Source organism: Syngnathus floridae, chromosome 8 (assembly GCF_059516105.1).
Source record: "Syngnathus floridae isolate MCC-2025c chromosome 8, RoL_Sflo_1.0, whole genome shotgun sequence".
Lineage (NCBI taxonomy): Eukaryota > Metazoa > Chordata > Actinopteri > Syngnathiformes > Syngnathidae > Syngnathus > Syngnathus floridae.
In genome coordinates, this window is record NC_142420.1 from 15640893 (window position 1) to 15662500 (window position 21608).

General features: G+C 44.3%; 1 protein-coding gene and 1 pseudogene across 12 annotated transcripts in view; one reads left to right on the plus strand and one right to left on the minus strand.

The window, feature by feature from the left end:
- The window catches only part of rab3gap1 (RAB3 GTPase activating protein subunit 1), a 160491-nt gene that overhangs the window by 126181 nt on the left and 12702 nt on the right, over positions 1-21608 (minus strand). For 3 of the 12 annotated variants that reach the window (XR_015859912.1, XM_088383349.1, XM_088383337.1), the window contains exons 1-2: positions 20477-20587; positions 20333-20388 (exon numbers count right to left, since the gene is read on the minus strand). The exons of 1 other annotated variant lie outside the window; for it this stretch is intronic. Coding sequence is in view for 7 of the 11 variants with exons in the window: in XM_088383337.1 (XP_088239463.1) it covers positions 20333-20388; positions 20477-20512 (92 nt within the window). In the remaining 4 variants the exon portion in view is untranslated. Of the gene's footprint in view, positions 1-20332; positions 20408-20476; positions 20591-21608 lie in introns of those variants that run through there. 8 more of the 12 variants (XM_088383347.1, XM_088383341.1, XM_088383340.1 and 5 more) reach the window with 7 other exon arrangements.
- LOC148394687 (uncharacterized) lies at positions 13965-15065 on the plus strand (annotated as a pseudogene).

A 21608-nucleotide genomic window follows, 5' to 3' on the forward strand; every position in this document is an offset into this window, starting at 1 on the left:
CACATTGACTGATTTTTAAGGAATTTATTTGCAAATTAGGGTGAAAAATAAGTATTTGGTCGATAACAAAAGTTCATATTAATACTTTATTACAGTGGGGAGAACAATTATTTGATACACTGGTGATTTTTCAGGTTTTGCAACTTGCAAAGCATGTAGAAGTCTGTCATTTCTATAATAGGTACTCTTCAACAGTGAGTGATGAAATCTAAAAAATCCACAAAATCACAGCAGATGATCTTAAAATAATTAATTTGCATGTAATTGCATGACATAAGTATTTGATCATCTATCAACCAGTAAGAATTTTGGCTCTCACAGACCTGTTAGTTCTTCTTTAAGAAGCCCGCCTCTTCTCCACTCATTACCTGTATTAACAGCACCTGTTTGAACTCATTACCTGTATAAAAGACACCTGTTCACACACTCAATCAATCAGACTCTAGCCTCTCCATAATGGCCAAGACGAGAGAGCTGTGTAAGGAGATCAGGGATGAAATTGTAGACCTGCACAAGGCTGGGATGGGCTACACGACAATAGGCAACCAGCTTGGTGAGAAGGCAACTACGAGTGGTGCAATTATTAGAAAATGGGAGAAATTCAAGACAACGGTCAATTTCCCTCCGTCTGGGGTGCCATGCAAGATCTCACATCATGGGGTATCAATGATCATGAGGAACGTGAGGAATGAGCCCAGAATAGAGCTGGGACCACAGTCTCAAAGAAATCCATCAGTAACACACTATGTCGTCAAGAATTAAAATCCTGCAGTGTACGCAAGGTGCCCTTGCTCAAGCCAACGCATGTCAAGGCTCATCTGAAGTTTGCAAATGACCATCTGAATGGTCCAGAGGAGGAATGGGAGAAAGTCATGTGGTCTGTTGAGACAAAAATATAACAATTTGGTTTAAACTCCACTCGTCGTGTTTGGAGGAAGAAGAATGATGAGTACAACTCCAAGAACACCATCCCAACTGTGAAGCATGGCATTGGAAACATTCTTTGGGGATACTTTTCTGCAAAGGGAAAAGGACGACTGATATTCGGGGAAGGATAGATGGGGGCATGTATCGTGAGATCTTGGCCAACAACCTCCTTCCCTCCGTAAGAGGATTGAAGATGAGTCGCGGCTGGGTCTTCCAGCATGACGACCCGAAACACATCACTAGGGCAACTAAGGAGTGGCTCCGTAGGAAACATCTCAAGGGCTTGGAGTAGCCTAGCCAGACCTGAATCCAACAGAGAATCTTTAGAGGGAGCTTAAAGTCTGTGTGGCCCAGCAACAGCCCCGAAACCTGAAGGCTCGGCTCTGGAGGAGATCTGTAAAGAGGAGTGGGCCAAAATCCCTGCTGGAGTGTGTGCAAATCTGGTCAAGAACTACAGGAAACGTCTGATCTCTGTAATTGCAAACAAAGGTTTCTGCACTAAATATTAAGTTCTGTTTTTCTGATGTATCAGATACTTATTTCATGCAATAAAGCGGAAATTATCCATCCATCCATCCATCTTCTTCCGCTTATCCGGGGTCAGGTCGCGGGGGCAGCAGCTTTAGGAGGGACTCCCAGACTTCCCTCTCCCCAGCCACTTCATCCAGCTCATCCCGGGGGATCCCAAGGCGTTCCCAGGCCAGCGGAGAGACATAGTCTCCCCAGCGCGTCCTGGGTCGTCGCCGGGGTCTCCTTCCAGTGGGACATGCCTGGAACACCTCCCCAGGCAGGTGTCCAGGAGGTATCCTGATGAGATGCCCGAGCCACCTCATCTGGCTCCTCTCAACGTGGACGAGCAGCAGCTCTACTCCGAGTCTCTCCCGGATGACCGAGCTTCTCACCTTACCTCTAAGGGAGAGCCCGGACACCCTGCGGAGGAAACTCATTTCGGCCGCTTGAATCCTGGATCTCGTTCTTTCGATCATGACCCATAGCTCGTAACCATAGGTGAGGGTAAGAACATTGATCGACCGGTAAATCGAGAGCTTTGCCTTTTGGCTCAGCTCTCTCTTCACCATGACGGACCGGTATTACTGCCGACGCTGCACCAATCTGCCTGTCGATCCCGCGCTCCATCCTGCCCTCACTCGTGAACAAGACCCCAATATACTTGGGGCAGGATATCATCCCCGATCCGGAGAGGGCATTCCACCCTTTTCCGACCGAGGACCATGGATTCGGATTTGGAGGTGCTGACCCTCATCCCGACCGCTTCACACTCGGCTGCTGTGGGAAAAATATACTTTTTATCATTGGATTCTATGTATCTACTTATCTGTGCAAGATTTTCCGCAGTATGTGACAGTTTGGCCTCGTGATAATGACTTGGGGGCATATGGCCGGCGAAGGAGCTCATGACTGGAGTCATGAGTCGAGCTATACAATAAACCCCATAGTTAGCTATACATGAACAGATCATGAGGTTGTTATGGGAGAGCTGAAGCAAACAAACGTCTCATTTAAGTAGAAGTCATGAGTACGCCACAGAGGTATGCATCCCAGGGGCACTAAGACTACGTCTTTGTTAAACTAAATCATGAAACTACCATACTGCTCTGTCCATAAGGTCCATAAGAGTATCCCTGTTGTTCTGTGGTCATGAGATGGAATTGTGGAATGTCCTTCCTGTCGAAGAAACTATGCATTCATGTACACTTGCCCATTTGTTTTTCTTCAATAAAAGGCACAACCAAACTGGAGGAAGAGCGCAAAACTCAGCCACACTTGCTGTGTGTCTGGTTTGCGCCCCTCTGCAGAGGTTGGCCATCGAAGACATCTCTTGTCTCTGTAAGATTCTTTTCAGATAAATGTTGTGAACCCAACATTTTGTGGGGGCTCGTCCGGGATTCCTGGAAATCTGCTCTTTGTTGGCTGTGTGGTTGGGGTATTTTAGTCCCCGGAAAAAAGGGTACCCGGGTAAGGGCGGCGGAGTCTTTGTTGTGAATTCCAAGTAATAGGAATTCGGTCTACAGATGGAAGTTGTAGACATAAATACACCTCAGAATCAGAATCAGACATCAGAAAACCTTTATTGTCATTCTACATAGTACAATGAAATTGGAGGCCTCCATTCAGTGCATGAGAGCTAGATAAAAGTACAAGTCATGTTATAAATAGATACAAATAAATAATCAACAGAAGAAGAAGGATGCCCCGGTGTCCCCGTCCTTAGGAGCACCACAAACTAAGGAGGGATACAGTAAGGAACATATTCAAGTAAATGAATAATAGGAAAGTAAATGAAGAATAGGAAACAGTAGTGCGGATAAAGTGCGGTAGTGGTGCATGGAGGAAAGTGTCGTCAGTGCCGGTTGGAGTTGAGGGCGGCGATGGCTTTGGGAAAGAAACTGTTTTTGAGTCTGTTTGTCCTGGTCTTCATTTGCCTCTAGCGCCTTCCAGAGGGCAACAGGTCAAACAGGGCGGAGCCAGGGTGGGAGCTGTCCGCTGAGATGGCCTTAGCTCTGCTGAGGCAGCGGGCAGTGTAAATGTCCGTAAGGGAGGGGAGAGGGCGGCCAATGATCCTCTGAGCTGCCTTCACCACTCTCTGCAGCTTCTCCCTGTCAGCGGCGGTGGAGCTGCCGAACCATACTGTGATGCAGTAGGTCAGCAGACTCTCGATGGAAGAGCGGTAGAAGGTCAGCAACAGGTCGGTGTTGAGGTTGTACCTCCTGAGGACTCTCAGGAAGTGTAACCGTTGCTGGGCCTTCTTGACGATGGTGGTGATGTTCTCTGACCAGGAGATCCGGTCAGAGATGTGGACGCCCAGGTACTTGACGCTGTGGACCCTCTCCACCTGCTCGCCGTTGATGAAGAGGGGAGCTGGCTCAGGGCTATGCCTTCTGAAGTCTATGATGATCTCGTTAGTCTTCTTGGTGTTCAGAGCGAGATTGTTCTCTGAGCACCAGTCAGCCAGCTTCAGGACCTCCTCTCTGTAGGCTGCCTCATCGCCCTTGGAGATGAGACCGACCACAGTGGTATCGTCGGCGAACTTGACAATCCGGTTGTGGTTGTGAGCCGGTCTGCAATCGTGAGTGTAGAGGCAGAAGAGGAGGGGGCTCAACACACAGCCCTGTGGGGAGCCGATGCTCAGCGTACGGGTGGAGGAGAGGTGGGGGCCAACTCTCACAGCCTGGGGTCGGTTGGTCAGAAAGTCATTCATCCAGGCACATGTGAGAGAGGGGTGTCCAGCTTTGTGGTGAGTCTGTCCGGGAGGATGGTGTTGAATGCCAAACTGTAGTCCACAAAGAGCATCCGGACATAGCTCTGCTGCTGCTCCAGGTGGTTCATCGCATAGTGGAGGGCTACGGCGATGGCGTCCTCTGTGGATCTGTTGGTCCGGTATGCAAACTGGTGGGGGTCAAGGTGTGGGGGGAGACAATCTTTGATGTGCTGAAGAACCAGCCTCTCAAAGCACTTCATGATCACCGGAGTGAGGGCCACTGGTCGGTAATCATTCAGGCTGGATGGCCGACTTCTTCGGCACTGGGATGATGGTTGAGGTTTTCAGGCAGGATGGGACGGTTGCTTGGGCCAGGGAGCGGTTGAAGATCATGGTGAAGGTGGGGGCGAGCTCCTCAGCGCATGCCCTCTACGGCCTTTCTGGGATTCACTGCAAGGAGCACCTTTCTGACCTTGTGCTCCTGAACAGTGAGTGGAGTGATGTCAGAGCTGGATGGGGGAGGGGGCAGGGCTGGGACAGGGGAGTGCTGCTGGGATGTTCCAAACCGAGCAAAGAAGCTGTTTAGCTCCTCTGCCAGCTGTGCGCCTTGGTCTTCGATTTGAGCGGCACTGCCCCTGAAGTTGGTGATCTCCTGGATGCCCTGCCACACCTTACGGCCGTTGTTGCTGGACAGGTGGGACTCGATGCGTTGTCTATCCATCCATCCATCCATCCATCAATCCGTCCATCCGTCCGTCCATCCATCCATCCATCCATCCATCCATCCATCCATCCATCCATTTTCTGAACCGCTTAGTCCCCACGGGGGTCGCGGGCGTGCTGGAGCCTATCCCAGCCGTCAACGGACAGTAGGCGGGGGACACCCTGAACTGGTTGCCAGCCAATCGCAGGACACACAGAGACAAACAACCATCCCCACTCGCACTCACACCTAGGGACAATTTGGAGTGCTCAATCGGCCTACCAAGCATGTTTTTGGGATGTGGGAGGAAACCGGAGTGCCCGGAGAAAACCCACGCGGGCCCGGGGAGAACACGCCAACTCCACACAGGGAGGGCCGGCGGTGGAATCGAACCCGCACCCTCCTGTGAGGCAGACGTGCTACCCAGAGCCCCACCGAGCCGCCTGGTAGAACTAATCAAGGGGAAATTTTCCAATACCCAAATGATGGACAATTAAGAAGTCCATATTTGGCTCAATTAAACGCTTTATGGGACTGATGTAGAACAACATTTAGGAGAAGAGCTGATTAGACGACCAAGACGCAGGCCCCTACCAACAACAATTAAAAAATGCCCTTTTAAATGGAATGGAACCCAAAATCAGTGAATGGATTCGAAAACACAATGTAGAGGTAGACACAACCAGTGTTACTACCGTGATGCAATGAGCTAGACACGCCGCTAAGATTGTAAAGTAACCTAAAACTCCCACAGGGTCAGCTGGAGATTTTTGGGCCGACTGCGTGGAAGAATCAGAATTCTTCTATCAGAACCACATGCCCTATCGAGGCAGAGGTGGACGCAGAGGAAATTTCAGGGGGAGAGGTAGAGGATCAGCATTCAAAAACCCTCCCCGCTGCTGGCATTGTGGAGAAAAAGGCCACTGGTCCAAAGAATGTCCTAAAAAGAAAAAGGGACCGTGGCCAGAACAGAGCACATGACTAAATGATGAGGACAGGCATGATCTCTTAGATGTTTTTACAGCAGTCGAATCATTGAGTCACTTAAAAGAAATACCATTCATAGATTTGATTGTTAATGAACAAGAAGTAACCTTTTTGTGTGATTCTGGCGCCTGTACATCAGTTTTAAGACACAAAGTTAAAGGCCTGACCACTGGAAAGCAGTCAATTTAGGTCAAAACAGCTAATGGTCAGACATACCTGGAACACATGACACTACCACTAAAGGTTAAAGATTCAGAAACAGGCAGTGTGATTTCAGTACCAGTCGTCTACTCACCTCACTGTCCTGTAACTCTCCTAGGAAGAGACTTAATGTCAGCCCGAGGCATAGCTGTGTTCCCGCTAAAAGATGGAATGACAGCACCACACCTCTTACTCACAGAGGGAGATGAAACCGTTTACTATTCACTTGATTTCCCACACTCTCTCTGTGACCGAGAAACTGCAGATCTGATCAAATTTGCAAAATCCACCATTTCTGATTTACAAGATGAGATGCAGTGCACAAAAACACATGTCACAATTAAAGTTTCACCATGTCCACATGTTGAATATAGTGAGGAGTTCCTAAACCGTCCCTCCGTTCCAGTGTCCATTGACTATATATATTCTGATCACAGATCATTTGCAGGTGCCACAGTAATCTTACCTGCAAATCTAAAAAAACATGTATAGAGGAGGATCAGTACCTCACGTGTCACTTTTGAAACCAGAACATATTCAGTGGAAAGACACAGGTCTGAAGCTAAAAATAGCTGTTGCAGCAACTGATTATAAGCCTTGTGAAACAGGATGGGAAGCTCCAAATTGCGAGTACAGCCCGAGCTGTGACATGTACAGACATAAATATTGCATGTTATTCACAGCTACTCCAAAAATCCACACAGCAACTATTGCATTTTTAGAGGAGGATGAAAAAGATTTGAAGAGTGTAGATCCTGTTGCGTGGGCCCCAGGCCCAACAGATGTTGGTCTGATTACAGCCATTCCACCTGTGGGAATGAAATCAATATCTTCTTACAGACCCAGAGTAAAACAGTATCCTTTGAAGCCTGAAGCTTCTCTAGGCATTGAACCAGTCATTAAAAACCTATAATAAAAGCAGGAATAATTAGGAAATGTAATGACTCGCCATGTAATACACCGATATTCCCAGTTCAAAAAGCAGAAACATCAAAATGGAGAATGATCCAGGATTTGAGAGCTGTAAATGATGCAGTGCAGACCAGGGCACTAGACGTTCCTGATCCGCACACATTACTAAATTCATAGCAGCCAAATAGGACTCATTTCACCGTGATTGATTTGAGTAATGCATTTTTCTCTATTCCTGTAGCTGATGATTCTCAGTATTGGTTTGCATTCACCTATAAGGGTCAGGGGTACACCTATACCAGATTAGCACAAGGTTTTACTGACAGCCCAACCATTTTCACACAGGCTATTATGAACTGTATGGCTGGTTTCACACCATCTGAGAGTCAAGTTTTGGTCTACGTTGATGATATTTTAATTGCTTCAGAAACAAAGGACGCATGCAGACGAGATTCCCTCCTCCTTCTGCAATACCTAGGCCAGACAGGAAATAAAGTCAGCAAACAGAAGTTACAATGGGTAAAACCAGAAGTGAATTATCTTGGTCACACACTCTCAGCAAGGGGAAGAGCAGTACAACAGGGCAGGAAACAGGCTATATTAGACACACCACGACCTGTCACAAAGAAACAACTTATGTCTTTCTTAGGACTATGTTATTACTGCAGAGCTTGGGTTCCACTCTATGCTGAAATGGCTCAACCACTGATAGAGGTAGCTCATGGACAGCCATTAGCACTCAAAGATAAAATAACGTGGACACCAGAAGCAGAAGAAGCATTTACAAAATTGAAAATGGCATTGGCTCAAACAACAGATTTGATCCTACCTGACTACAGCAAAATGTTTACGCAAACAGTGGACTGTAAAGATGGGTTTATGACATCAGTACTGACTCAACAACATGGCATGAAATGGCTACCAATAGCTTTCTATTCCAAAAGACTTGACCCTGTAGCTAGAGCTTTGCCACCATGTGTTCAAGCTATATGTGCTGCTGCGATGGCAGTAGAATCGTCAGCAGATGTTATCTTGTTCCATCCCACAGACCTGTTTGTACCACATGCTGGTGATGTGTTGTTACTTCAAAGTAAAATGAATATGCTGTCTCCAGCCAGACATTTGTCTTATACAGCTCTGTTACTGTCACAGCCACACATACGTAACCATTAAACGCTGCACTGTATTAAATTCAGCTACTTTACTCCCTACACCAAATGATGGAATACCTCATAATTGTGTAGAGGAAACTGAACAACTGCAGCTACCCAGAGCAGATTTGTCAGACACACCACTCACCACAGGTAAAACGTGGTTTGTAGATGGGTCTTGCTCAAGAACACCAATAGGAAAAAAGCAGACAGGTTATGCTGTAGTGGAAAATCCAGATACAGTAATAGAAGCAGCAACTCTTCCTTCGCATTTCTCAGCTCAAGCAGCTGAAATCATTGCACTGACCAGAGCATGTACTCTAGCAGATGGACAAGACCTAACTGTATACACAGACAGCCAGTATGCATTTTCAACAGTTTTTTACTTTGCAAAACAATGGGAAAGGCGTGGAATGATAACTTCAACAGGAAAGCAAATAACACATGCGCAACTTCTAATCCAGCTCCTCCAGGCAGTAATGTTGCCCACAAAGCTTGCAATTTGCAAATGTGAGGCACACACACGTAGGAAAGACTTGGTATCACTAGGCAATGCCTTAGCAGATAAAATAGCAAAGGAAGCTGCTATACGCAAATACGGAACCTCAGACCTATTTCTGAGATTGCCATCAGAAAAGGAGGAACTAATAAATACACAGATCTTGCATGATATGCAACATTTAGCCCCTAAACAAGAACAGAAAATGTGGATTGCTAAAGGTGCACAACTGACAGACAAAGACATATAAGTTGCAAATAATAAGCCTGTTCTCCCTAAATCCCTTTTTAGAGCAACTGCGATTTCGACACACGGAAGTACTCATGTGTCGACAGGGGGAATGCAGGAGCTAATATCACAACACTTTACAACGTATGGTTTCAATTTGTACTCAAAACTTTTTTGTAGAGCATGTGAAGTATGTATAAAAAATAATCCACAAGGGAATGTAAGACCAAAAAGAGGAAAGTTCCCAGAACCAACATATCCGTTCCAAATGTTGCATATGGACTTCATAGAACTAAACAGGTGTGGACTGTACAAATACTGTTTAGTCCTAATCGATGCCTTTACAAGGTGGACAGAAATAATCCCAGCAAAAAATGCAGATGCTATAACAGTAGCAAAGGCTATCTGCAAGGCCATCATTCCCAGTTATGGCATCCCAGAGACCATTTACAGTGACAACGGACCACATTTTGTTAATTCACTCATTAACAAAATGGCTGAACATTTGCAGATTATATGAAAAAATCATTGTTCTTATCCATCGAGCGCTGGCCTTGTTGAAAGGACAAATGGAACAATTAAAAATAGATTAACCAAATGTATGGCAGAAACGGGAAGACCACAGCCCGAATGTCTAGATTTGGTAAAACTCTATATGAGGATTACGCCCTGTAGCAAGGGTTTAACCCCTTACGAGATCACATGATCTAGACCAGGGGTGGGCAATTGATTTTTACAAGGGGCCACATGAAAAACCTGAGTTGTGTCAGAGGGCCACACCTACGATAATTTAAACCTGCTCAATTTTCTTCCATTGTAAAATGCACTAAATTATTTATTTTAAATTGTTGGTACTGGTAATTAGAAGAATACAACAATTATTCTGTTTATATTTATATTAAGCTATGTGAAATTGTGGTGTAAAGGTCAAATAAAAAAACAATTATTCATCAGTACAATTTATTCTTAACTTCTTTAACTTTTCCTCAAATGACAAAGCCGCTCCATCTCTGGGTGTGAAGTTTGATAAAAAGTCCTTGTTGGGCTTGCAGTTTTGCTAGCAATGCATCAGCCTCTGATGCGCCCTGTTTATCAGACAGATGTATTTTTTCTCATGCTTGGTCGTGTAATGGCGACTCAAATTATATTCTTTAAACACAGCGACCTGTGTACCACAAATCAGGCACATGGCTTTACCTTTCATTTCTGTAAAGAAATACTTGGCAGTCCATGTTTTGTTGAAAACACGGCGCTCCTTGTCAACTTTTCTTTTCTTCGCGTTAGCACACATTTTGAGGGCAGCATTACGTCGCGCTGCTCCCCTACACGCACAGCTCACATGCACGCACGCTACACGGAAGTGCGACGCCTTTCAAAATAAAAGCGAACAGTTGTATTGTACGCACGACACAATTTTTTATTTTTTTTTTAAAATTACGATTGCCCTCATGCGGGCCGGACAGGGACGCACAAAGGGCTGGATGTGGCCCGCGGGCCGTAATTTGCCCAGGTTTGATCTAGACAAAGCCACAGAAGAGCGAACTCTAGCTGACTACATGATCAAAACCATGCAAACGAAAGAAGTCTCAAATGCAAATCTACTGCACTCCACTCATTTATCTCCACAGGATGACTCAGCGAAACCAGGTGACTGGGTCTTCATCAAAGTAATCAAGAGAAAAACGTGGTCTTCACCCGGTGGGAGGGACCATTCCAAGTCCTACTCGCCACACCCACAGCTGTCAAGATTGCAGAAAGACCCAGCTGGATACATCTTGTCATGTAACATGGGGGGAAGAGATGGTGCAAATGGTAAAATATGGATTGTTCACAGGAATAAAATGGCAGAGCTGAAATTCCAAATTTGTCCAAAAGATGGCGCCAGACCGAAACATGAGACCAAAAAGGGGCCACAATAAGCTAAACTAGTTAAAATAGAAATAAAACAGGAACACGGTGTCGGATTGTGAGTCACGCATGGAAGCACAAATGTGATTTTTCCTTTTCTTTTTGATTTCTTTGCTTGGCTAAAAATGTATTCTGTAACACCTTAAAGCAATATTGTTAGTCAATTTGATCAAGAGGCCCGCCACTGTGAGAATAGTGGCGTGACAAATTGTTTGGAGAAGCACAAATGTGATTTTTACTTTTTGATTTCTTTGCTTGGCTAAAAATGTATTCTGTAACAGCTTAAAGCAATATTGTTAGTCAATTTGATCAAGAGGCCCGTCACTATGAGAATAGTGGCGTGACATAAATTGTTTAAAGAAATAGTTCAAAGGTTTGGATTTTTATTTCAGAGTTAATTGAAGCGTAACTTTAAAAAGTTATTCTCATGAAACAGGAAGTGAAGAAAAGGGGAAGTGAAAGGGTTTACCAGGGGCTAGCTGTGCATTTGGTGGAAAGTAATGCGTGGTCAGGGCGGAAACATCTGCTGAAGGACAGCAGGTGTACGAGCGGGGGAAATTGACCAAACCCTATACAAGCGTGGGAAAACTGACCAAATCCTATAGGAGCGTGGGAAACTAGGCGGTCTTACCCTATAGAGAGGATATAGGTACCAGACAAGTCTATAAAAAGTCCTGCAGGGGCAGCTACGGGGCTTTTTCCCTCAAAGACCGCTCATACGTAAAGAAGCCCGAGGGAGTTTTAAAAAATTTTCCAGAGTCCCGGGATCTTTGTGTGAGACGCAGGATCGCTGGCCTGAAATTAACTTGGATTTACTCCAAAAAATTGGACTGGACAACTTTGCAGAAGAAACTAGGTGAGGGGAACGACTTTTCTGTATTTTAGCGAAGGAAGGGTGTAGCCATCGGGTCGCCGGTCCCCTCGACGCCTGCCTGTTTCTCTAATTTGGATTTTAGAAGTAAGATCGAATTGATCACTCGACTTTGCTTCCACCAAAACTAGCATGCAGCTGGTATCTACTTTTTCCCCTCTTTCATGAACTGTGTTTTGCAATCGAATTGTTCTGGGATTGAATGATTTTATTAACACGGGTATCAGTGAGTGAAATTGTTCGGTTTCTGGAGTAATTGAGATTTGTAATTCTATTTCATGTTTCTTCAATAAATGTGTTTTGTATATTATCTACTTCGTTGTGCGCTGATTTGTACTGAATGTGCAATCGATGGGTTGGGGTTGATTTGACAATTTGATTAATGTGCGGGGTATTATTATGGTATAACATAGGACCGTAATAAATAAAAGTAACATCAGACAATTTTAGAGAATTAAATAACTTTCGTAGTTATTCGAGACACGAGTGAATTTCAATCCGTTTGAAAGTTTGCTTCGTCTGAATAAATTAATGCAAGTGTTTAAATCGGAAAAGGGTGGAATGCCCTCTCCGGATCGGGGATGAGATCCTGCCCCAAGTGGAGGAGTTCAAGTATCTTGGAGTCTTGTTCACGAGTGAGGGGAGGATGGAGCGTGAGATCGACAGGCGGATCGGTGCAGCGTCGGCAGTAATGCGGACCCTCTACCGGTCCGTTGTGGTGAAGAGAGAGCTGAGCCAAAAGGCAAAGCTCTCAATTTACCGGTCGATTTACGCTCCTACCCTCACCTATGGTCACGAGCTATGGGTCGTGACCGAAAGAACGAGATCTCGGATACAAGCGGCCGAAATGAGTTTTCTCCGCAGGATGTCCGGGCTCTCCCTTAGAGATAGGGTGAGAAGCTCGGTCATCCAGGAGAGACTCGGAGTAGAGTCGCTACTCCTCCACGTTGAGAGGAGCCAGATGAGGTGGCTCGGGCATCTTATCAGGATGCCTCCTGGACGCCTCCCTGGGGAGGTGTTCCGGGCATGTCCCACCGGTAGGAGACCCCGGGGACGACCCAGGACGCGCTGGAGAGACTATGTCTCTCAGCTGGCCTGGGAACGCCTTGGGATCCCCCGGGATGAGCTGGATGAAGTGGCTGGGGAGAGGGAAGTCTGGGAGTCCTTCCTAAAGCTGCTGCCCCCGCGACCCGACCCCGGATAAGCGGAAGAAGATGGATGGATGGATGGATGTTTAAATCGGATTATTGGTTTGGTGTAGAACTGAAAGTAATTTAATTATTTGAAGGGCACAGGCCCGTTTCCCCTTTTTGACGGGCCGCGTAAAAAGCAACTCCGAACATGTTAGAGAATTAAATAACTTTCGTAAATATTTAAGGGAAGAGTGAATTTTGTTAAATGTTAATTCGTTTGAAAATGTACTTCTTCTAAATAAACGACGATGGTTAAATTAGATTATTTGAGTGGGTGAAGGATAAAAGTATTTCGATTGTCCGTCGGGCGCGGCCCGTTTCCCCTTTTGTCGGGCCGCATCAAAAGTTAAACAGGACACGATCGAAAAATAGACTTGCCTTCCAAATTAATTACTGGGCAATTCTAAATAGAGTAAGACATTTTTATTCGTGTTAAGAAAGATATTATTTTTTTTAACAAAAAGCAATCAAGTGGGGTGAAGCACTCCGACAGTTAAGTGCTAGATCTACATATAAGAAGTTAGAATTAATAATATAAAGTGCATTAATTTTCTTCTTAAATGCTATTATTGTCACACTTTTATTAATTCGATTCTCTTTCGAATAAACAAGTTGGTCGGCTCGCTGCTTGAGCGACCAAGTGGAACGGACCCATATCAACATTTACTTCGGCAAAACTAGTGCTTGGGTGCGCTATATAAACGAATCCCTGAGGTTTTAACAAAGACATCTAAAAATATCCGTAACATAATAAGAACTTCAAACAGTAGCGGGGAGCCATCAATACGAAGCGGTCACTTCGAAGTCTTGCCTCGAATTGAGTTACTCGGCTCGAGCTTCGGGTGACTTGAGAGGGATTGGCGTCGTACAGAAATTAGATTGATTCCGGTGGAGTTAATTTAACTCGGGTGGTTAGATTACGGACGAATCTCGGAACCCGGCTAAGACAAACCCGTTACTGGGGAGCCGGGGGCACCTTATTGAAAGAGGTGCGTTTGACAATCTCAGCCACTGTAAGCTGCAGAGAGTGCTTGGCTCCTAAGCTCCGGTCAGGGCAAAGTCTGGCTACAATTATAGTTGGCATCAGTCTCAAACCGGTGAACTAAGAACCCTGACCATTTAGCTCCCTAGGGGTTCAGGTGGCTCTGTGGAACTGAACGGAAAATGGCACTCAGAGGAGTGCTTGTCTGTGCTGTGGCTGTAGCATGCTTGCCAATGAGATGGAGTGTTCAGGGTCCCCAAGGGGAAAGTGGAACTTCCACTCAAATCAAGAGAATGACGACCGAACTGTTGACAAAGTATATAAAGATAAACCCAGATATACCACATGCAGACAACATGTGGTACCAGTATGTGTCAATGTTAGCCGAAACATACAACCAAACTGAATGTTATGTATGTTCCATAATGCCACGATCAAGTCAACAGCCCGTCCTACATGGACGGCCCATGCCAGAGAAAAATGGATGGTGTTTCACAATACTAAGGGCTTTTGGGGTTAATCCCCTCAAAGGACTGAAACGGTCAGGAATTACTGAGGCACAACTAGCCACCCATCCCTGTTACAACATCTTTAGGCCATTCACAATAGTGGCAAAAAGTTCTGTCGTCACACCGGCTCCAGTGACTCTCGAAGTGAGTGAAACCATCTCACATCCCCTGTGCTTCCGACGAAGACGTGTTGATGGAATAAAGGTGGGACATACAAAGCGCTGCATCACCATCACACTTCTAGAACCTTCCAGCGAGACCTGGATGAATACCATATTAGCAATAAGACAAATCCTAGCAGGAGGCGAAAAACCCCACTCTATCATCGAAGTGGGATGGTGACTCTGTGGTCGCCAAGGCTACGCAGTCCTTCCAGGACAATGGGATGGCACATGTGCCCCCGTATACGTATGTGTCAGATCACACTGTCTTCCTCAGTCTGACACATTTTCAGGAACATCATCAGCGAGAGACACGTGTGGCTGTTGCGCCCACCTTCCGTCCCTACGACAGTGTCTGGGGCTCAGACGTACCAGATGAATACAAGCTTTGGAGCACAGGACAAAAGGTGGCACTCACACTCTTCCCACAGGCGAGTGTTGCTAAGACTATTCTCCGAATAGAAACTATGGACTACAGGTTGAAGACCTTTGCCAATTTTACTCTTGAAGCCCTTACAGGTTACCAGACAGAGCTGCAAGCTCTGAGATTAATGGCGCTACAGTCCCGAATGGTTTTGGACCTCCTGATTGCCGAAAAAGGAGGTGTGTGTGAAATAGTTGGTACCTCCTGTTGTACCTACATCCCAGGAGAAAATGACACCCACGTCGAGTAAGCTCTACAAGGACTTCGGAACCTCCGTAAGGCTATGTCCCAGGACGAAACTCTGGCCGAGGATGTCCATCCCTTTTGGTGGCTGTTTTACGGCGATTGGGGGCAACTTCTCTTGAAAGTTGCAGTTCTTTTAGTTGCCATACTATTATTTCTCTGTATTTTTACATCATGCATCATACCTTGTATTCGTCACATGATGACTAAAATGTTGACATCAGCGTTTGCTCTCCAGAATATCATGTTGGTCTAGCGTGAACAAGATGAGTGGAACCACCTTGCGTGAATCGCCTACCTGTTTGTTTTTTCTTTTTGATGATCCAGAACAAAGTACATTCCATTATGACGAACATAGCCAAAGCCGAATGGAGAGCTGTAGTTTCGATAAACTCTGGAATGTAAACTTTCATACTTTTTGATGTTACTATACTATATTGTGTAGGCATATACTCGTTTATACACATATGTAGTTATTAGTTGATGTTTTGTTTTCTCATGAATTCCAATGTTAAACAGGGGGGAAAATATACTTTTTATCATTGGATTCTATGTATCTACTTATGTGTGCAAGATTTTCTGCAGTATGTTACTGTTTGGCCTCGTGATAATGACTTGGGGGCATATGGCCGGCTAAGGAGCTCATGACTGGAGTCATGAGTCGAGATATACAATAAACCCCATAGTTATACATGAACAGATCATGAGGTTGTTATGTCCCCGCCTACTGCCTGTTGATGGCTGGGATAGGCTCCAGCACACTCGCGACCCCCGTGGGTACTAAGCGGTTCAGAAAATGGATGGATGGATGGATATTTTATATTGTATTCTTTCACATTTTCTTTTTTGTTACAGTCAATCAATAATGTGAACATGTATCATAACATAAAAATCTAAGTGAACGTGTTGTGAAAGAGGATGCTTGTGCACTGGGATTTGTTTTTTTTACAATTTTTTATTTAAAACTAAGTTTTTCCAATGTTTTGAAATTTAGCCCGTTGCGTTTTTTGGACACAATTTCTCCAGCCGTTGAAAACACCCGCTCGCACGGCACAGATGAGGCTAGAGTGCAGTGTAATGGGTCTTTTGATTGTCCCAGTATCTGACTTGGGGCTGCTCCATAATTCTTGATAACTTCGAGGATGAACCACGACAGATCAGATATCGCTTTAGCAGGTCCATTCCGTTGACAATGCGCTTCTTTTAACAGAGCTTTGGCGCGCTTCCTTGACAGGCGATACTGCTGCTGTTTTGGTCACGTGACTTTCGATATGCGATACACGCACCGACACGGGCTTTGCTCTATGAGCTGGATACATGAGCTGACGCATCGGTGTTGCCGGACCCATCACTACCACACACTGTTGCTGGTATTTTGGCTCATTCCTCCATGCAGATCTCCTCTATAGCAGTGATGTTTTGGGCAACACAGACTTTCAACTCCCTCCAAAGATTTTCTATGGGGTTGAGAATTGGTGACTTGCTAGGCCACACCAAGACCTTGAAATGCTTCTTATGAAGCCACTCCTTTGTTGCCCGGGTGGTGTGTTTGGGATCATTGTCATGCAGAAAGACCAAGCCACGTTTCATCTTCAACGTTTCCACCCCCATGCTTCACAGTAGGTATGGTATTCTTTGGGTGCAACTCTGCATTATTTCTCCTCCAAACACGAGGAGTTGAGTTGTTACCAAAGAGTTCTATTTTGGTTTCATCAGAACATATGACATTCTCCCAATCTGGATCATCGAAATGCTGTCTAGCAAACTTCAGACAGGCCTGGACATGTACTGGCTTAAGTAGGGGGACACTGTGGCACTGCAGGATTTGAGTCCCTGGCGACGTAGTGTGTTACTGATGGTAGTCTTTGTTACTTTGGTCCCAGCTCTCTGCAGGTCATTCACTAAGTCTCCCCCGTGTGTTTCTGGGATTTTTGTGCACCGTTCTTGTGATCATTTTGACCCTACAGGGTGAGATCTTGTGTGGAGCCCCAGATTGAGGGAGATTATCAGTTGTCTTGTATGTCTTCCATTTTCTAATACTGTATTTTTCGGACTATAAGTCACATTTTTTTTCATAGTTTGGGTGGGGGTGATACTCAGGAGTGACTGATATGTATAATTATTCACAAATTTTTACTTGATCATTAACTGATTTACTAATATAGTTGATCACTTCACATGTTTTCACTTTAAACTGCATGAGGGCGCACTGTGGCTCTGGAATAATTGGAGCCTCACTGACAACGACTTCCATTCACTGACTTCCGGAGTCAGGAGATTTTATGATTTGGAATGACACAGATGGTTCGATAAACTTTTTATTTATGTTATAGTTATTTAATTTGATAGTTTATTTAGAGTAGCAACGTCTATGTTGTTAGACTTCAGTAGTTTTCGATTGTCTAGCAAGGCCGTGAAGGCAGCGGGGGGGGGAGCGATCCAGGGCGCTTGCTCATAGCACTGTGTTGGCTCATATGTTGAGCTCTTGTTTTGAGAAATAAAGAGCCGGTTACCAAACCCACGTCTTACTTGGTGCTTTGGTAATGCTACAATATAGTTATATACGTAGATCTGGGGAATAATTGTAGCCGCAACTGACGACAAGGCTGACGACGAGGCTGACGACGAGGCTGACGACGAGGCTGACGTCAGGGGCGCACGTAGTTCCGGAGTCAACAGCTGTGTTTTTGTTGTTTTTTTAAGTGACACAAGACGAAGATTCCTATGGATTTAATGATTTGGAGTGACACAGATGGTTCGATAAAATTGTTGTTTATATTATTGTTATTTGATATATAGTTTATATATTGTTATATGGGCCTGTGGAAAAAATTGAATTGCAATTGACGACAAGTCCGATGTTTACATAAAGTACGAAGAATGCGATCGATGGATTTAATGATTTGGAGTGACACAGATGGTTTAATGAAATTGTTGTTTATATTGTGGAATAATTTGAGCTGCAACTGCCGACGAGTCCGACGTCAGCGGCGCGCCGCGCATGCGGCGTTGTTTACAGAAAAGGCGAAGAATTCGATCGACGGATTCAATGATTTGGAGTAACATAGATGGTTTGATAAATGTATTATTTATGTTAGTTATTTGAATAACTGTTAATGTTACGTCAGGCCCGTTCTCAGCTCCTCGTTTGTGTTTACGTCACATTAGGATACTGTATCGTTTAGCCTCATCGTATCGTTTAGTTCGTGTCTGTACTTAGTGTTGGATTTTGTCAAATAAATTTTCCCCAAAATGTGACTCAAACTCCGGTGCGACTTATATATGTATTTTTCCCCTTTATTGTGCATTTTATGGCTGATGAGACTTGTACTCCGGAGCGATTTTTATTCCAAAAAATACGGTAATTGCCCCCACACTTGATTTCTTCGCACCAAGCTGCTTGCCTATTGCAGATTTAGTCTTCCCTGGCTGGTGTAATTTTTTTTCTGGTGTCCTTTGACAGCTCTTTGGTCTTGGCCATTGTGGCCCAGCGACAGCCCCAAAACATCACTGCACTCGAGGAGATCTGCATGGAGGAATAGGCCAAAATGCCAGCAAATGTGTGTGAAAACCTTGTTTTTCACGCTAATTTGCAAATAAATTCCTTAAAAATCACACAATGTGATTTTCCGGATTTTTTTTTATTTATTTTGTCTCGAGGAGTTGAAGTGTACTAAAGGGAAATGTGCTTTCGGGAGTTTGCAAACATATTTTTCAAGGTTGTGTTAAACTTATAATCATATTAATATCTAGTATTGGAGTGCTCGTGTGGATTGGTGGGGGCCGAAGAATGTGCAGGCAAACTGCATGAACTTGTTTTCTTCGAAGTGTTGTGGAATAGGCCCGGATAGGGAGTACCGGAGGAGACCACCTCAAGGTCGGTGAGGAACGAGAACAACAGCACGTCTATGAGACCGGGCTTCGAGGGGAAAACCCAACCGCCTGAACTCAGCGACACCTGGACGGCGAGGAGATGGCCATCGACCAATCATCTCACAATATTTTGCATGCTTTAATATTCATATTGTGTTTCTTTAAAACTGGGCAACCCGGAAGAATGTGTCGTCTTTTGGTGGTCACAAAAACGCATGAGTTCTAGTGTGAGGGACCCGGGACCCAGGCCTGTATTAGTGCGCTTTGTAAGGAATAAACAATTGGTAAATTTGGTCTGATTGATCTACTGGTCTTCTCTTTGACAGAACGAACTCGCAAAATTGTTAGGTGCGCCAGTGTGTGGATTAGGACATAGCAATTTATGTGTTAAGTGTTGATCGCAATTTGGAGTCAGATCAATAACTAGAATCCGTAACCTAACAGTACCTATGATGAAAATTACAGGAATCTCTCATCTTGTAAGTGGGAGAACTTGCACAATTGGTGGCTGACTAAATACTTTTTTGCCCCACTGTACAACCACTTTAACATATCACAAAGATTAGCCTTTCCTTGGCTGATTTAACGGACACGAGCAGCCTCTCTGCAGGTGATGTGTCTTGTCATGTCCATTTCTTTTCACCAGTCACCAATTTACGCAAACACGACGCGTTCAGAGAGGCTTTTTGTAAGCTGAATTGTTATGTTAAATTGCCCATACCGTGAGGCCGAAGACAAAGATCTTGACATCAGTCAGTCAACTTATTAAAGCAAAATTTACAGGCGTGGAGAGCGAGTTTACTCACATATTCACGCAAATGACCGCTTTTACGCGTCTAATCATTCGTTAACACTGTTGAAATATACTAAAACTGTGTTTTTAAGCGAGTGTGCTGGATGTTTTTGCCTCCAGCGAAGCCACGTCCGTTAAATTAGATCACGTCGTTTACAAACTTCGAAGGGGTCTATAGTCCCTCACTTTCATTTTTGTCGGCTTGTGGAAGCATTTACACTTAATAACGTCCATTTTTCTTAATATATCGACGAAACTGAAACACAGTTTTATTGGCCATTTATTCCAGTGACATTGGTCTGGCAGGGAATAAAAATAATTCTAATTTTGTTGTCACATCCCAACATGTTACTATGCAAATGGCTGGGAATAGGTTCATAACAACAACAAAAAGATAACACCCAAGGGAAAAACACCATTAGATATCATGATTAGTGACACTAAGGACTCCCGAAAGATCTAATGTAATGTCTGTTAATAATTACACGACATGTAATCATTCTGAATCTGTCTGTTTCAAGTAAACGTACAAGGCAGTATATAATACCTTTCCCACTCGGACGCAGTGGTGAAATCCGTGATCTCGAAGACCTCTGATTCGGACTGAAATAAACAAAAATGGCTTCAAACAAAGATGACCCGTTGTTGAATCAAGCGAGAACCTTTACGTTACATTTTTTATGACTTTTACCTTCGTATTTTCACTCACATCGGTGACAGCTGCCATGTCGACGTTATCAAACTGCTTGAGGGAGGTCCGCCTGTTCCGCCTGCTCTGTAGTGTTGGCTCGTTAGTGAACGATTCGTTCATAGAGAACGGATATTTTCAATGAACGAGAGTGAAAGTGAATCGTTCTTTTTTCCGTTCATATAACTTCAACCAGCAGGTGTCGATAATGCACATTGAAGCTGGTGCCAGTTCACCGCGAGAACAGATCAGTGAGGGACTATATCGACTGCAGTTTCACATTAGATTGCTGGTTTGAGATGTACTTCTATAATAATAATAATAATTATTATTATTATTATTATTATTATTATTAATATTATTATTATTATTTTAATAAACATTTATGTTATAACTTGTCTGGTGTTTTATTCCTTGTTTTTATATTCGCCAATCAAAACATAAAAATCAGAAATTTGGTTAACTGCTTTATATGACAATATGTATGTGTTTTACGTTGTTATATGAGTTGGTGTCCCCACAATTTAGAAATATCGGCATGACGTTTTTTTTTTTTCCAACCTTTTATTCAAACACAAACACATTCGAAACACCATCAACTATAAGCCAACAACTACAAAATTAAAACATCAATGTCGGCATAAAGTGTGTCGGCTGGCAATGGCATAGCGGCAATGCTGTCACTCATTCGTGAATCTTCGCGAACGACCAATCAGCAGTGCCAGCGAGCGTTAGATGGAGGAGGGACTTTACCAGTCAGTGACGTAATTTCCCGTTCACGAACGAGTCAGTGACGCAATTTCCCGTTCACGACCGGGTGAGAGACTGTTGCCAACGGATCAGTGTGTAGGTGTTGTATTATAGAAAGAAATGCGTTAATTACCCGAGCCAATTATTATTATAAATAATAATAGGGAGGGGGTGTAGTTGTATTGTTTAATGTGTATGGGTTGTTTCCACTGGATGTTGTAAAAAAAAAAAAAAAAAGCCCGATCAGTGTGTGGGGGGGATTCATTGAACGATTCGTTTGAACGGATCTTTTGAGTGAACTGATTCTATAGATTCAGTTCACCTAAAAGAACTGGAATGCACATCACTGCTGCTCTGACTGCATCATTTTCTTCGTTTTCTTCTT